Source organism: Bufo bufo, chromosome 4, assembly GCF_905171765.1.
Source record: "Bufo bufo chromosome 4, aBufBuf1.1, whole genome shotgun sequence".
In the NCBI taxonomy this organism is placed as follows: domain Eukaryota; kingdom Metazoa; phylum Chordata; class Amphibia; order Anura; family Bufonidae; genus Bufo; species Bufo bufo.
Window position 1 is genome coordinate 88068740 of NC_053392.1, and position 18207 is coordinate 88086946.

General features: G+C 48.9%; 1 protein-coding gene across 2 annotated transcripts in view; it reads left to right on the forward strand.

Moving 5' to 3' along the window:
* The window catches only part of KIDINS220 (kinase D interacting substrate 220), a 164566-nt gene that overhangs the window by 22052 nt on the left and 124307 nt on the right, over window positions 1–18207 (forward strand). For both annotated transcript variants that reach the window (XM_040427504.1, XM_040427505.1), the window contains exons 2-3: window positions 3995–4120; window positions 13863–13961. In XM_040427504.1, coding sequence (XP_040283438.1) covers window positions 4028–4120; window positions 13863–13961 — 192 coding nt within the window. In that variant the 5' untranslated portion in view covers window positions 3995–4027. The remainder of the gene's footprint in view (window positions 1–3994; window positions 4121–13862; window positions 13962–18207) is intronic.

Here is an 18207-nt window from a genome sequence, read left to right on the forward strand (position 1 = left end):
CTGGGTTGTTTCCCTCCTACGGCCTCCGCCACGTCTCCTGATGTACTGGCCTGTCTCCTGGTAGCGCCTCCATGCTCTGGACACTACGCTGACAGACACAGCAAACCTTCTTGCCACAGCTCGCATTGATGTGCCATCCTGGATAAGCTGCACTACCTGAGCCACTTGTGTGGGTTGTAGACTCCGTCTCATGCTACCACTAGAGTGAAAGCACCGCCAGCATTCAAAAGTGACCAAAACATCAGCCAGGAAGCATAGGAACTGAGAATTGGTCTGTGATCTCCACCTGCAGAACCACTCCTTTATTGGGGGGGTCTTGCTAATTGCCTATAATTTCCACCTGTTGTCTATCCCATTTGCACAACAGCATGTGAAATTGATTGTCACTCAGTGTTGCTTCCTAAGTGGACAGTTTGATTTCACAGAAGTGTGATTGACTTGGAGTTACATTGTGTTGTTTAAGTGTTCCCTTTATTTTTTTGAGCAGTGTATATATCTATCACACACACACACACCCATTGAGACCTCTCGCCCCGTGACCAGCCTGTCCTTTTCAACACATGCTGATTTATAGAGGAGCATTTCCAGGTTCGTGAGTCTCATGCTCATTGATGGACAGCTGTTCCTATAAGACATATTCCTCTTATCAGTTCACCCGGTATAGGGCTGCAACGAGTACTCGATTAAATCCTGCATTGAGGATTCGTTTGTGTCACGTGACCACGGAGCGGGAGTGAAGAGCTTGCTATTACTCCCGCTGGCCCGCAATACTCACCTTTCCAGCAGGGGGCTTCCGGACACTCCACGACACGTCCATTGTCCCACACTGCACTGACCTCCTGACGTACACACGCCGTGACCTGACGCGCTGTGTGACGTCAGGCCCAGAGCAGTGCGGAACAACGGAGTGTCAGCGGCGCCCCTGCTGGAAAGGTAAGTTGGTGACAGCGAGGGGGTGGGGGCGCGACTAAGGCCGCGCGCCCCGGAGTGCACAGCGTCATAGCAACCAATGACGCTGTGCACTCCGGGTGTCAGGAGGAGGGCAGGCTGCATGGACAGGCACAGCTCTGGGTGCTGGGACAGAAGCTCTGTGTGGTAGTTGCAGCTCCAGCTTTCCGGGGGCCTGTCCTCGAGATCCCAGAATAATACAAGAAAGGAAGTAAAGGTGCCCATAAATAGTGCCAGCCAGGGTCAGAGTGCTTCTATCACTAGTGCCAGTTTGTGTCACCATATATGATGGCAGCTAGAGCACCCTTCTGTATAGTGCCAACCAGAGTGCTCCCATGACTGGCTCCAACCAGAGAATCGCCATGAATAGGTCCAGTCAAAATGCCACCAGGAACAGAACAGTGCCCCCACAGTAACCTCATCAATAGTGCAAGACAGTGCCCTCATCAATAGTGCCAGTGGCAGAGACGATGGCACAAGGTGGGAGAGGCAATGGCACAAGGGGGGAAAAGCTGATGGCACTGGGTGGGGGAGAGCTGATGGCACTGGGGAAGTGGAGCTGATGGCACTGGGGAAGTGGAGCTGATGGCACTGGGGAAGTGGAGCTGATGGCACTGGGGAAGTGGAGCTGATGGCACTGGGGGAACGGAGCTGATGGCACTGGGGGAACGGAGCTGATGGCACTGGGGTGGGGGGAGAGCTGATGGCACTGGGGGGGAACTGATGAACTTGGTCTGATCGCACAGGGGGGAACGAAGGGTGTTGGGGACTGATGGCAGGGGGTCTGATGAGTTTTTATAAAGGAAAACAGTCTATTAATTCATTTTTTCTTATTAGATTACTCAATTAATCGTAAAAAATAATTGATAGAATACTCGATTTCTAAAATAATGGTTTACTGCAGCCCTAGCCCGGTACAAGCATTACATCCGTGCAGGCAAATGTTGGCCGGCCACTTATCACTCCAGGAAAGTAAAGCTGGCCGGGGCCCAGCACTAAGCCTGCTGTGTGCGGCCTCTGTGTACCTGATGGGTTTGGGTACGGGGGTCCTGTGTGTACAGGTGCAGGGGGCGCATGATGTATCCACCAGATTTGACCAAAGGTTTTCCTATTTTTTTCTTTATGACCTTTTAGAATTTATTTATAGGGCTTATATGAGAGCTTATAGAGTAGGGATCAGCAACCTTCAGCCGCTCCAGCTGCTGTGAAAGTTTGAAACTACAACTCCCAGCATGCAAACTTATTTGGCTGTTTTAGTAACTCCCACAGAAGTGACAGGAGGATTCTGGGAGTTGTAGTTTCAGAACATCTGGAGTGCTGGAGGTTGCTGATCCCTGAGATAGAGGAACCTTTCTGCTTTTACAGCGCCTCTCTTGTGTGTGGTGCCGTCTGGTATTGCAGCCCAGCATTTATAGACTCCCCAGCTCTGTACAGACAATGTCATCCGTCTCCAGTGGGGCTAATAATGTAATTTCCTTACCTGAAGCCAGTCATCCGTCTCCAGTGTGAGAGGTAACTGTAGAACCTGGAGGAACCCCACCCAAACACAGTGAGAACATAGAGACTCCATGCAGAGGAGGGCCATCACCTGCCATTGAAGTATCTGACCCTTATCCATTAAGAGGAGTGTCTAAAATAAAGATGGCCGCTCCTCATTGCTGATGTGAAAAGTGCTACCTGAATGACGTTATAACCCTTCCTTTCCTTCCTCTAGGAGGAAATACTATGCCCACCCTCCCTGCTTGCTGAATAGGAGTTGTAGTACTCCTGACATTTATTTTAGTACATGTATTCTTGCAGGAACAATTGTGGAGCAGCTTAGAACTCTTCATTGTGCTGTTCCTCTGTTATCCCTCTTTGAAATGTGTAAATAGGTTCACAGCTGGGGGCATAGCCGTACACCATACAGGTTAAGACCATGTGGTGTGGCGGAACGTACACAGTCGTGCTCCGACCATTGGCCGCCACAGGTGGGTTAGCTGCACCGTGTCCTGACAGTGGCAGAAATTTCCAGGAGAAACGGCGCAGCTCACGGAGGGAGGTTATTAAAACTGGTTTTATATGCAGCCTGGTACTGGGACATGCACAAAAATATGCATGCGATTTTATAAGTTACCCTTATTTAGTTTTTTTAATATATGCAAATGAGCCTCTGGGAGCAATGGGGGCGTTACCATTACACCTAGAGGCTCTGCTCTCTCTGCAACTGCCGGACCCTCTGCACTGTGATTGAAAGGGACATGTGTTATGATGTTTTCACTGCCTGGTCCTGTCAGGTAAAGTGCAGAGGGCTCGGAAGTTGCAGAGAGAGCAGAGCCTCTAGGTGTAACGGCAACGCCCCCGTTGCTCCTAGAGGCTCATTTGCATATATGAAAGCATCATATTTCTCAGCAATGCGGACACATATGAACATGGGACCAACACAGATGCCTTCAGCTGCCAAGCGCACATGTAACAGGTCAGCCAGTGTCATGGGTACAGATCTGCTGACAGATGGCCTTTAAAAGCGTATTCCTATCTGGGACATGTATGGCAGGATGTGCTATGAATGTCCAGCAGGTGTGAGACCCACTCCTGTCTCCAGAACAAGGCCCCATTTTGCCTGGCTGGTAATGGAGAGGTGGCCGGCCACAGTGGGTCTCGTTTTTGAGATAGGTCTGAGTCCCACCCACTCCTATTGGACATTTATGGCATATCCTACTCATCAGTGGCCCAGTTCGGAAAACTTATTTAATTTATATGAAGAAAAATTCTTCCGACTTTGTGACTACGACTAGAAATCAGCAATAAGTCATCCCAGTGTTCCAGGGCTTCTGTATGATGTGACCTTTGGGGAGGGCAACGCCATGGCGGGAGAGGTAGAAACCTCCTGTAGACTACATGCCCACGTGCTGAGGTTTACAGATTCTAGGGGCATCGTAGCCGGCTGCCACTGAAGACCGGTTCTGACCTCTGGGTAATGAATAGAAAGTTGTACCCTGTGGCATTCCTGCGCTGCCCGTTGTGATCCTCCTGTTGACCTATATTCTTCTCCTTCTTGTCTCAGGTTCCCTTTTGATCCTAGACCCACCCGTTCACAATGGCAAGCCTGCTATCCTACGTGGAAGAGGGCAACATAGCCGTCCTGAAAACTCTCCTGGAGAAATACAAGGATGTGGATGAAAGAAACGAGGTATGTCCTTCAGAAAATAAACCGCCTCTAGTCACAGGAGCCATTTTGCAAAATTTGCAGCAGTTAAAAATGGACAAAAGTGTTAATGCCTCCTTTAGGCTAAATGCACACGATCAGGATTGCGTGCGGATTAACATGCGGAGAATCCGCCCTGTAGGTCATGCACATTGTATTCTATGAGAATTCGAAATTCTCATACACGATGCGGATTTTAAAGTCCGCAGCATGTCAATTTATTTTATTTTTCCTGACCAGATTTTCTCCATTCACTTCAATAATGAGAGTAAGATCTGCATGTAAATCCGCACCAATTGATGCGGTTTGTCCGCATGGATTTCCCTGCGAACACCTGCGGATTCTCTGCATATAAATCTTGTCCATTTACCCTGACAAGATGCCGTATGTGGTACCAGGTACTTAGGCAGTTGCTGACTCTCATATTATAGGTGATATTGGCATTTTTCTCTTGCTTGCACGACATTATTAGTAAAGGAAACGCAACCGTATCGCCGTCAGGCTGCTCTACAGTCATCACTTTGTTGCTCACTCATGCTGAACAAATGACAGCAGGGCGTCCCTTTCTGAGAAGCGAATTTAAGGCTGCCTGCACACGCATTTTTTTACGTGCAGATTCTCGTGCGGAATACAGTACCAGCAAATTGCATGAGATTAGTCACATTTCATGTACACTTAGTTTTTGATTTTTTTCCCTGCGAAATTGACCTGCCGTGCAGATTTTCAAATCCACAGCGTGTCAGTAAGATCTGCATCAAATCCTCAAGTAACACATGTGGTTTTTGGTGTGGAAACACACATAAATAAAAAAAAAAACTCGCCCTTGTGAAAGTAACCTATGGGTACATTCACACACTCCATAAAATGCTGCAGAAATTGTAGGTCCATTTATGTTGCAGGTTTTTTTATTTCCAGCACATGGATGAGGTTTCTTAAACTCCCATCCACTTTGCTGTTAGTGTATTTCTAACTCCCAACGTTACCTGTACGTGTGAGCGTAGCATAAAAGTGCAGACCTAAAAGACTGCGCTCCGTGCTGCCACAAAGCAGAAAGCAAGATAATGTAAGCTATAGAGCTAGTTTCTGATTAAAGGCTATATACACCTTCGGAGGCAGTTTTTTGTTTACGATTGCATTTTGCTAATTTTTGGCTAAAAAATCATATTTTCAATTGGCCTTTATTAAAATTATTGAGCCATTCTGTCGCAAAGGGTAACTGTTTTTCTACCTGTGTGACTGGTACTTTCACTTTCATTTTGTGCCTATAAACCAGGCATGTCAAAACTGCGGCCCTCCAGCTGTTGCAAAACTACAACTCCCAGCATGCCCTAATAGCTGTAAGCTGGACTGGAAAAGCCGCCCAGCGCAGTGAATAATAATGAGCTGGGCGGCGCTAGGAAACGACAGTTGGGGCGCGGCTGGGCACAAAGGTAGGAGAAAAACCGCCTCTTAGGCACAAAGGCAAGTGATTGACATATGAATATAAAGTTGTTTTTACATGGTTTGAAATGCGGGCTGGGGGTACTCTTATATGATTGGAATACACTTTAAAAGACCTATGACTGCATAGGAATATCTAAATATGTTTATAGGGCCTGTCAGTGTCCCTTTTAAGGGCGCACGTGGATGACTATATTTTTATTTAGCGTGCTATTCACTGACCCATTCCTTTCTATGGGGCCATGCACACATCCATTTTTTTTTATGCAGGTTAAGGTGTCCAATCTGTAAATCTCAGCACAGAGCCTATTCAGATGAGAACAGCCCTATCTGTTGATGGGAGTGAAGAAATTCGGAATGCAGATGGAAGCGGTCCATATTTTGCGGATCCGTTTTTGCGGACTGCACTAGGAACACAGCTGTGTGCTTGTGGCCTTAGGAGCGGCAAGCACATGGGTTTCTGTAAGCCCCATTCAGGTGAATGGAAGTGATGTTCAGTCTCAGAAAATTCTGCAACAAAATCTGCAGCGTGTGAAGGCGTCATCATGGAGCAGCTGACGGTGTACAAATGATTGTCGCTCACTTAATGGGCCCTTTCACACAGCCTGAGACAAAGTGAATGGCGGGCGAAAGATTGTCATTACAATTGTTTGTTCCCTATTCCCGTTGCATATTATCAGCAGCACGTTCCCGATACAGGGCAATGCGATGCCGACAAATGACGGTCTTTGGTGCTGCAAGAAAAAATACAATCACTCGACAAGTGAGCTTTTTCACTTGTTTGTCGGGTGATCGGCGGCACATTTGCACAGGGCAGTTATTGGGAATGAGCTTCTGTATCCAATAAGGGTACTTTCACACTTACGGCAGAGGATTCTGGCAGGCGGTTCCGTCGCCGGAACTGCCCGTTGGATCCGACAATACGGACGCAAACTGATGGCATTTGTCAGATGAATCAGGATCCTGATCCGTCTGACAAATGCATTGAAATGCTGCATCCGTCTCTCCGGTGTCATCCGGAAAAACGGATCCGGCATTTATTTTTTTCACATTTTTTGCGGTCTGAGCATGCGCAGACCGCAATGCAGGATCTGTTTTGCCGGATCTGGCATTAATGCATGTCAATGGGAAAAAATGCCGGATCCGACATTCCGGCAAGTGTTCCGGAATTTTGGACAGAGATAATACTGCAGCATGCTGCGATATTATCTCCGTCCTGAAAAGGCAAAAAGGGAACGGAAGACATCCTGATGCATCCTGAACTGAATGCTCTCCATTTAGAATGCATTAGGATAAAACTGATCAGTTATTTTCCGGTATAGAGCCCCTAGGACGGAACTCAATGCCGGAAAATAATAACGCTAATGTGAAAGTACCCTAAGTTGCCTATTCACCTACAGGTTTTAAAGGGCCCTTATGTATGGCCATTGTTACCTTTTGAGCAGAAATATTCTTTGTTTCAGACCTCTCGATGGTAAGCAAGGATTTTCAGCTTCTGCCTGTAAGGGTACTTTCACACTAGCGTTTTTCTTTTCCGGCACAGAGTTCCGTCCTGGGGGCTCTATACCGGAAAAGAACTGATCAGTTTTATCCCCATGCATTCTGAATAGAGAGCATTCAGTTCAGGATGTCTTCAGTTCAGTCTTTTTGACTGATCAGGACGGAGATAATACCGCAGCATGCTACGGTTTTGTCTCCGGCCCAAAAAACTGTACACTTGCCTGAATGCTGGATCCGGCATTTTTTTCAATAGGAATGTATCAGTGCCGTATCCGTCCTTCCGGTCTGCGCATGCACAGACGGGTAAAAATGTGAAAAAAAAAACAAAACTGATCCATTTGTCCTGATCAGTCTTAAAATGCATTCAGTTGGCATACATTTTGCCGGATGACTCTGCCGCAAGTGTGAAAGTACCCCAAGCTAGAAACGTTCCATTCACCAGCTGCAATCAAAGGTCTTGAAAATGTTGAGAAATCCAAAATACATTAGAATAACATCTGCTTGTGATTTGAATGGGGATGAGCTGTAGTGCCAGGCACAGCCCATAGATAAGAGAGGCGCTTTTCCTGGAATAATAAAAAAAAAAAAAAAATTATTTTTTTCTAAACCAGGACAAATGGATTAATTGTCCCTTGTTTTACAGGTCACACAGCTTGTGCTTACGAGTACATTATAGTGATGTTCCATATGGCGCAGGCTGTATGTGCTCTTATGTATCAGATTCTGTTTTAGCTGTAGGGTAAAACTGCTCGCATGAAATAATCTTACCCGAAGTGAGTAAGAATATTTCCATGTGAGTGTGGTCAGTCTGACTGTCATGTGGCACCGTGCACCCAGCGCCAGTCATCCTGTGACCTCAGCCACACTTGCTGCTGCTAGGAAGTCGAAAATAATATTTAGTGTTTGCCAGTTTGAATGGAGGAAAATACATATAAATGTTATATTTTTCCATGTGAGGGCATCTTGGGAAGCTTGTACACGACAGATAATAATCTGATTGAGCATAGCTGCAGTGTAAAGCATAAGTAGTAATCTTCGGCCTCAGTGATTTGGTCGGTGCTATCCATCAGTGATTGTGAACCAAAACCAGGTGCAGGTTCAAAAACCCAGGAAGTGTGCAAATATTTCCATTACGTCTCGTGCCCACGACCGTGTCCGTTTTTCGGTGCACGAAATACAGATCCCCTCTGTGTGCAATCCGCGTTTTTCTCACTAAAAATGACTGTTCTTGAATACAGACAAGAATACGACATGTTCTGTAATTTGCGGAGCAGCTGTACGAATGTGGACAGCACCCAGATGGCATCCATGTTTCTCGCCCATTTTCCTTGAGGGACAAAGAAGACCTTGGTATAGCTCAGCTCCCTAGGAGGCGTGACACTAAATGAAAGCTGTTAAGCCCCTCCTCTAACAGCTATACCCTCAGCCTGGAGAGAGAGACTGCCAGTTTTTGCTTAGTGTCCAAGGAGGCAAGACACTCCCTGCTCTGCAGGGCTGTTTTTCTCCTTGTTTAAATTTTTCTTTTTCTTCCAGACCATCAGGGACAACAGACGCACTAGACCTCTCTGTTTCTTCCGGGGTTGAGCTGCGCCAGTGCCTGTCACCAGCACTGCTGCCTCCCCTGCAGAAGGCAAGTTGGACCAGGGCAGCCTAGCTCCCCTACATCTCGCCAGCGCAAGGGTCGCCCGCACGCCAAGTCCCTCTTCCAGTGTCCTGTCACTACGGTGCCAGTAGCTGAAGGGGTGACCCTGCTGGAACGGACAGAGGGTGAAGACGGCTGATGGTGAGAGAGTGGTTTCTCCAGCCCTACGTCTGTATGCATGCCCCCTTCCATAGGCGGCATGTCGCGCTTCCCGGCTGCGGCGCTGGTCAGGTGCATGTCCCCCCTTCTAGGCGGTTTTCTTGCTCTCTTCCAGGATACGGCGCTGGCCAAGTGCATGCGGCCCTTTCTATAGGCAGAATTCATCAACCTCTCCAGTTATGGTGCCTGCCATGTGCATGACCCTCCTTCCTAGGCGGAATACGGCACTCTCCCTGGCTGCGGGCTGGCCTTGTGCATGACCCCCTTCCATAGGCGGAACGCGGCATTCTCACTGGATTCTCTGCCGGCCATGTGCACGACCCCCTTCCATAGGCGGAACGCTGCACTCTCACTGGATTCGCTGCCGGCCATGTGCATGAACCCTTCCATAAGCGGTATGCTGCACTCTTATTGGTTTCGCTGCCGGCCTTGGGCATGCCTCCTTCCCTCAGGCGGCATACATACACTCTCACTGACTGGGGTTGTTCTCTCGCCGGTAGGTTGCTGGCCATGTGCATGACCCCCTTCCATGGCGGGGTGCTTGCACTCTCACTGGATCCGTTGCTGGCCATGTGCATGACCCCCATCCATGGCGGGGTGCTCGCACTCTCCCTGGTTGCGATGCTGGCCATGTGCATGACCCCCCTTTTTGGGCGGCATATTGCACTCTCACCGGATACGTTGCTGGCCCTCTAACATGGGTGGAATGCTTGCACTCCCATTGGATACGGCGCTGGCCTTGTATATGACCACCCCTCATTCCATGGGCGGAATTTTGCACGCTCCCGAGATTCACGGCTGTCCTTGTATATGCGGTGCTGGACTGGTAGACGTCCCCCTTCATTGGCGGAGTAGTTGCACGCTCACGAAATTAAATTCGGTGTTGGGTGGATTATTTCACAATCTCTTAATGCTAGGATAACCCTGTGCATGCCCCCCTTTCACTAGGTGGACCTCCTGCGTTCCTGCCGGATACTGTGCGGCCATGTGCATGGCCCCCTTCTGGGCGAAATATGGTATGTCCTACTTCTCTGAAGTGGGTACTGGCCTTGGGCGTTTCCCCCCCCCCCCCCCCTTTTTTGGGCGGGCCTTTGCACTCTTGCCGACTGCAGTGTTTGCCAGGTACCTTCTTCCCCCTTTCTGGGTGGACTGCTTGCGTTCCATCGCATGCCTGTACTAGTCTTGTGCATAACTCCCTTTCGGGTTGCACTTTGCACTTCCGTAGATACTGTGGGACTCTGTGGCTGGCCCTCTTCGCTGAGTGACTATTTTTGCAGTGAGCGGACGTTCTTGTGCGCTCTGTGCGTTGTTTGGGCCGTGTATGCCTTCTCCTCCCGTAGGTGGGTTGGCCTTCTCACTTCCTACGGGGCTGCTAGTACGTATGCCTCCCTTCCTCCTGCGACATACTTTTTTCTCTTGGGATACGATGCTTGTCGCAAGCCTTGCACTCTTCTCTGAAGAGATCATTCTGTCCACCTGTATAATCCTAAGGTGTTTTCAAACAAACAACAAATGAATGCCCAATGTATTCAAAAATATATACTTTATATATCAGTAGACGGGCTCTACTTGCTCTCTACTGCACCGAGCTGGGTGGTACTCATTCTCTGGTTTGGATTGTATATTGTGGTCCCGTTGTGACGGCATCCACCATGTTCGTTGCCCCTTCCACCTGGGGAGTGTTCGTTGTTCCTAGATGCGTACCCATTCGTCCTCCCGCGACATTGCTTCCCTGCGCAAGCGGTCACGGTCGAGAGCTCTTCTCGGGTAGGTCACCCAACTTCTCTTGGGTGCTCGATTATCCAGGTCCGGGGGACCTCCACTTTGGGTTCTTCAGGGTATTCGCCTTCTGCGAGGCGGTGAGCAGGGCGTCTCACAGAGTAGTGGGGATTCTGCTTTTGAGCTGTCCTATGGCTTCCCTGTTGCCCACTCCTCCTTTCGGTTGGAGGGTGTTATGCCGGCCTCTGTCTCGACAGCTTTTCCTCGCCGGCTCTGTTTTGGCTCCCGCTCGGGGTATGTCACTCCGATGTGGCTTCTGCCCGGGCCAGGCTTCAGAGGCTGTTCCTTCATTACCCCCCTCCCCTCGGGGGAGAGCATGGTTGTTCCGGTGTTCATTGTGGTCTCGTACCATCTCCCTCGTTCTCACTGGCAGTACTAGCTATGTGCCTATTTACCGGGTCTACCGCGTTCTGTCCTCCCGCTGGGTGCAGATTGCGTTTTCCATTCTGGGCAATGGTCCTGCTGCGGACTTACCTTCTCGGTAACTTGGGAGGACTATCCTTCGGTCAAGATTGTCCTTAGATCTCCCACACCGGGACTGTAGAACACCTTCCTGTGGTGGCTATGTCGACATGGACTTTAGCCTGTCTTGTCCTGGCATCTGTCGGATGCTGGCCGGACCCTTTCGGTTCCTTCCGTCTGTCCTTCTGCTCCCCCACTCCGGGCTAGTGTTCGCCCCCCCCCCCCCCCCCCCCGGCCGTGATTCGTCCAGGATCTGTTGTTGGACTTAGGGTTCTTACCTAGGGTTCTGTGTGAAGCGGGGCATTCCCCCACTCTGCCTTTCTCTCCCCATGGTTCTGTCTTTCTCCAGTCCGGCCTGGACCTGGGACTGGGACTCTGTTACTTGAAGTGTCAAGTGTCGGCGCTGTCCTTTCTCTTCCAGCGTTCCCTGGCCCTCCTGGGCTTGTCAAGACCTTCTTCCACGGAGTGGCTCTTTGGTTCCTCTGTACCGTTTCACGGTACCGCCCTGGGAACTGCATACTGAGCTCTCGGCGCTCCAATCTTTCCCTTGGAGCCGTTACAGAAGTTCTCCCTACTCCTTCTGTCCTGTACAGTTGTGTTTCTTTTGCCATCGTGTCTCTGACTGGTGTCTGAATGGCGGCCCTTCTCGTTCCGAGCCTCCTGTCCTTTCCCAGGACAGGGCTGTTCTCCATCCCGTCCCTTCCTTCCTTCTGAAGGTGGTATCTGCCTTCATTTCAGCAAGGCTATCGTCCTCCCCTTCCCATCCCCGGGAACGGACACTTCACCGATTGGACGTTGTTTGGGCCTTGCAGTTTTACTTGGAGATCTCCGACTCTTGTCGACGTTCTGTCTCTTGTGTTTCCAGAAGGGTCGCGCAACGGTTTGACGGCCCTCAGGGTGGCTTTCCTCCACTTCATCAGAATGGCTATTACTGAGGTTACCGCACCAAGGGCAGGGATCTGCTTTTGGTGTCACCGTTCATTTCACCAGAGCGGTCGGTGCCTCCTGGGCCGGAAGCATTGGGCTTCGGCCATGCAATTGTGCAAGGCGGCCACCGGTCTTCCTTGCACGCCTTACCATGTTCTACAGGGTGCATGTTTGGGCTTCGGCGGATGCTGCTTGGGCCGCCTGGTTTTGCAGGCGGCGGTTCCTTGATGCCTTCGGGTGCTCTCGAACGTCCCAAGGTCTCCTGTGTCCCCCAAGAAAAATGGGCGAGAAAACAAGATTTTTGTATAACTTACCAGTAAAATCTCTTTCTCGCTCTTCCTTGGGGGACACAGCACCCACCCATTCGTTGTTTTTTTGTACACTGTTTCCGGACTTGGTTTTACCCCGTTGGGTAGTTGGCTTGTTGGTTCCTCTTTTTGGACATTGCCTTTCTCACTACTTGGACACGCAACTGGCAGTCTCTCTCTCCAGGCTGAGGGTATAGCTGCTGGAGGAGGGGCTTAACAGTTTTCACTTAGTGTCACGCCTCCTAGGGAGCTGAGCTATACCCAAGGTCTTCTGTGTCCCCCAAGGAAGAGCGAGAAAGAGATTTTACTGGTAAGTTATACAAAAATCTTTTTTTTTTTTTTTTGTGGACCCATGGGTCCATGTGCAACCCGCAAAAAGTGTGGATCAGCCACCGATGCAAAATACGGTCATGTGCATGGATACGACTGTATGTACCCGTGGGTCTATGGTCCATGCTATTGTCCAAGATGCCGGGAGAAGAGTCCAGGACTGTGCTGAGAAAGCGGAGGACGGTTTTCTCACTGCGCATATGCCTGATGTGCGATCCATGATGCGACAAGGATGTGTCCTGGACTCTTTCCCCGTTAAGTTCAAATTTCATTTACTATTTTTCGGGGCACGGATGGATTTGCTATTTGGGACCCTAAACTCCAGCGACATAATAATAGGCTGATGGTTAAAGAGGACTTTTCACTAGAATAAAACATCTAAACTAAGTATACAGACATGTAGAGCGGCGCCCAGGGATCTCCCTGCGCCGCTCCGTTCTCCCGTTATAGGCTCCGGTATCTTCATAGTTAGGCTCCACCCAGGGGAACCTCCAGGCATCTTATTCTCCCATGCTGTAGCGCTGGCCAATCGCAGCGCTCAGCTCATAGCCTGAGAGGCTTTTTTTTTCTCTCAGGCTATGATCTGAGCGCTGTGATTTACCAGCGCTTCAGCATGGGAGAATGAGACGCCTGGACGTTCCCCTGGGTGGAGACTAACTATGAAGATACCGGAGGCTATAACGGGAGAACGGAGCGGCGCCCAGGTATAACAGTAAGTGCAGGGGGATCCCTGGGCGCCGCTCTCCATGTCTGTATAGTTAGTTTAGATGTTTTATTCTAGTGAAAGGTCCTCTTTAAGTGACCCCCAAACCAGGTGACAGGTTACCTATAAAGGGATATCCTAAAATATGCCATATGTCATCATAAGTAATCCACGGGAGTGGGTGGTGCCGGAAGCATAAAGGCGCCCTTGGTCATACACTTTACAGGGAGATATGCAGCTCAAGTCTTGTGAGTGATTGTATTTTAGCCCCCAGTGCGGCGGGTGGCCAGGAACATCCGGGTGCTGGAAAATTGAGTTGCAGTTCCTTAGCATTGCTACCCCTTCATTCTGAGGATTGTCAGGATCCTGGAAATCACATCCCCTCTTATGAAGAAGTGGTGGCATATCCAAGCAGTATGTGATCCCTTACTGTCATGGCAGTACCCTCTCTACTGATGTGTGGCATTTGTCTTTCAGAACGGGCAGACTGCCCTGATGCTGGCAGCAGAACAGGGCAACCTGGAGATTGTGCAGGAGCTACTTCAGAAAAGAGCCAACTGCAACCTAGATGATGTGGTGAGTGCCTCCCAGCGTTATGTGGTAGATTTACTATGTCTGCGGCTTCATCTCTCGTCATGACTCCCATCGTTTCTCTCTTCAGAAAAGCTTTAATCATGGCTGATATCAGGATCTATGGGGAACTGACTGCTGTTAGACTATCCACTTTTTAGGTGGCAGTTGGTGGAAAACAGTAGAGCGTAATTTGCCGCTCTGCCCAGGGCAGGGGGCAAATAATTTCCTGGAAAATTATAAAGCTATTGAAGCAACGTTTTAAGGATGGATGAGCCCAAAACCTAAGGTTACTTTCACACTAGCGTTTTTCTTTTCCGGCACTGAGTTCCGTGCTAGGGACTCTATACAGGAAAAGAATGATCAGTTTTATCCCCATGCATTCTGAATAGAGAGTAAGGCTAGTTTCACACTTGCGGCAGGACGGATCCGACATGCTGTTCACCATGTCGGATCCGTCCTGCGGCTATTTCGCCGTGCCCCCGGGCCGCCGCTCCGTCCCCATTGACTATAATGGGGACGGGGGCGGAGCTCCGGCGCAGCACGGAGGTGCACGGCGAAAGCCGCCGGACTAAAAAACCTGACATGCAGTAATTTTAGTCCGGCGGCCTTAAGCCGTGCACTGCCGTGCTGCGCCGGAGCTCCGCCCCCGTCCCCATTATAGTCAATGGGGACGGAGCGGCGGCCCGGGGGCACGGCGAAATAGCCGCAGGACGGATCCGACATGGTGAACAGCATGTCGGATCCGTCCTGCCGCAAGTGTGAAAGTACCCTAATCCGTTCAGGATGTCTTCAGTTCAGTCTTTTCGACTGATCAGAACAAAGATAAAACCGCAGCATGCTACGGTTTTATCTGCGGTGAAAAAAACAGAAGACTTGCCGGATCCGGCATTCAAAATACCGGAATGCCACATGCACAGACCGAAAATAAGGTGAAAAAAAGAAATGCCGGATGACACCGGAAAGATGGATTCGGCATTTCAATGCATTTTTTTGACTGATCAGGCATTTTTAAGACTGATAATTATCCTGATCAGTCTTACTAATGCGATCTGCATATGTTTTGCCGGATCCGACAGGCAGTTCCAGCGACGGAATGCTTGCCAGCTCACTCTGCCGCAAATGTGAAAGTAGCCTAAGCCTTTTTGTTTAATCCCTTAAAGGGGTTGTCTGGGTTCAGAGCTGAACCCGGACATCCCTCCATTTTCACCCCGGCAGCCCCCCTGACAGGAGCATCGGAGCAGTTCATGCTCCGATGCTCTCCTTTGCCCTGCGCTAAATTGCGCAGGGCAAAGGCATTTTTAGGAGTTCCGGTGACGTACCGTGGCTCTCAATGGGGCTGACAGGAACCCCGGTGACGTCACCGGCACTGATGGGCGGGATTTAGCTCTGCCCTAGCCAGTAAAACGGCTAGGGCCGAGCTAAAGCCCGCCCCTCAGAGCCGGTGACGTCACCGAACACACTGCCAGGCGGAAGTTACCGCCCGGCAGTGTGTTATTGAAAACAAAAAAGCCTGTGCCCTGCGCGATTTAGCGCAAGGCACGGGAGCGCATCGGCGCATGAGATGCTCCGATGCTAGCAGCCTCAGGGGGCCTGTCTGGGTGAAAAAAAGGGTATGTCCGAGTTCAGCTCTAAACCCGGACAACCCCTTTAAGGACCTTGCCATTTTTCACCTTAAAGGGGTTGTCCGAGTTATTAAAAAAAAATTATATAGCACAGAAAATCTGATCGGCAGCAATATATAACTAAGCTAAGCAAGTTTTATGCAAAAAATATATATATATTTCCTCATTTCCCTGGTTCTTTTCTGGCCCTTTGTTTACATGCAATGAGGGAGTGCTTTACTGCTAAGGGAGTGGATACAAATGCTGCCCTGAGTGACATGTCTTCCTGCTAGGGAGAATCAGCAGCATCTTGTATGTGTAGAACTACAAGTCCCAGCTGTACAATGACACTGCTAAGGGAGTGGATACAAGAGCTGCGCTGAGTGCTGGGAGAATCAACAGCAACTTGTAAGTGTAGAACTACAAGTCCCACCTGTATAATGACACTGCTAATACACACAGGAGCTTCCCCCTACCTTCTTGTGCAATGCTCTCTCTAGTCTGTCAGCTCCTGTGCCCAGAATTGTCACTGCTGCAGCTACCCAGTCTGTGCAGCGGAAGGGGTTAAGAATCCTAGGAGAGCAGACAGCCCGGCAGTGAAGGGGGGCGTGGCCAGCACAGTGACTCTCGTTTACAGTCTTGTAAACAAACTTTATCAGAGCAGGGAGAGAAGCTGACATCACAGGTCATGTGACCCTCAGTAAAATCTGAGAAACCAGGCACTGGAGATAAAGTGAGTTAATTGGAAAGCTGTTACATTTGCTTAGTTAGGAACATAGAAAGAACAAAAAAATAACTCTGACAACCACTTTAAGGACCAGGCCATTTTTTGCAAATCTGATATGTCACTTTAAAACACTTTTTCTTATCCAGGCCATTCTGAGATTTTTTTCTCGTCATGTATTGTACTTCATGACAGTGGTAAATTTGATTCAAAATATTTCATTTTTATTTATAAAAAAAATACCAAATTGACAAAAATTTTGAAAAATTTGAACTTTCAAAATTTCAATTTCTCTGCTTTTAAAACAGATAGTAATACCTCCTAAAATAGTTATTACTTTACATTTCCCATATGTCTACTTCATGTTTGAAGCATTTTGTAAATTACATTTTCTTTTTTTGAGACGTTAGAAGTTTAGAAGGAAATCTTAAAATTTTTCCAAAAATTTCCAAAACCCACTTTTTAAGGACCAGTTCAGGTCTGAAGTCACTTGGTGGGGCTTAAATAATAGAAACCACCCATAAATGGCTCCATTTTAGAAACTGCACCCCTCAGGGTATTCAAAACTGATTTTAAAAACTGTTAACCGTTTAGGTGTTCCACAAGAATTAAAGGAAAATGGAGATGACATTTCAGAATTTCACTTTTTTTGGCAGATTTTCCATTTTAATCCATTTTTTTCCAGTAACAAAGCAAGGGTTAACAGCCAAACAAAACTCAATATTTATTGCCCTGATTCTGTAGTTTACAGAAACACCCCATATGTGGTCATAAACTGCTGTACAGACACATGGCAGGGCGCAGAAGGAAAGGAATCCCATATGGTTTTTGGAAGGCAGATTTTACAAAGTTGCCATGTCACATTTGAAGCCCCCCTGATGCACCCCTAGAGTAGAAACTCCAAAAAAAGACCCTATTTTGAAAACTACCAGATAAGGTGGCAGTTTTGTTGGTACTAGTTTAGGGTACATATGATTTTTGGTTGCTCTATATTACACTTTTTGTGAGGCAAGGTAACAAAAATAGCTGTTTTGGCACCGTTTTTATTTTTTGTTATTTACAACAGGGCTCGACAAATCCCAGGCGCCAGGTCGCCATGGCGACCAGGAATTTAGTCCTGGCGCTTGGGTATTTGTCAGCCCGTTTTCAAAGGTGCCCGGGCGATGGGTGCGGAGCTGCCGTTCTGTCCGGAGGCAGCACTGTGTGAAACAGCTCCGTCACAGCACACAATAGCAGAGACGCTGGCAGCAGGGAGGGGAGGGGCTCGGGAGGAGTGTAATCTGATCCTAGAGTGGAAGCTGCTTCTGCCAGTCCCTCCCCTCCCCGCCCACCAACCAATCAGAGCTGAGGCAATGCAAGCACTAGCAGCTCTGAGTCACTGACACAAGTACAGGGAGAAAGAATCGAATGAGTCTCAGGTTAGAATCTAAAGCTCCTTAGTGACTCATTCGATTCTTTTTGAGTTAAAAGAACCGTCAGTCAGACTCTAGAACTGATGCTTTTGCAGCAGTGATAAGATTAAGGGACAGGAGCAGAGAGATGAGAGAAGTGACAGGACAGAGTTTAGATTAGTTTGAATTAACCCTTTAGGATCAAATTGGCTTCTCAAGGAGATCTATATGTTAAAAGGCACCCCTTCTTCTGTCTCATTCAGTAGCTATATAACTAAGGCTACTTTCACACTTGCGGCAGGACGGATACGGCTGTTCACCCTGTCGGATCCGTCCTTCCGCTGTTTCGCCGGACCACCGCTCCGTCCCCATTGACTATAATGGGGGCAGAGCTCCGGCGCAGCACGGCAGTGCATGGTGAAAGGCCGCCGGACTAAAAGTACTGCATGTCCAACTTTTTAGTCCGGCGGCCTTTCACCGCGAACTGCCGTGCTGCGCCGGAGCTCAACCCCCGTCCCCATTATAGTCAATAG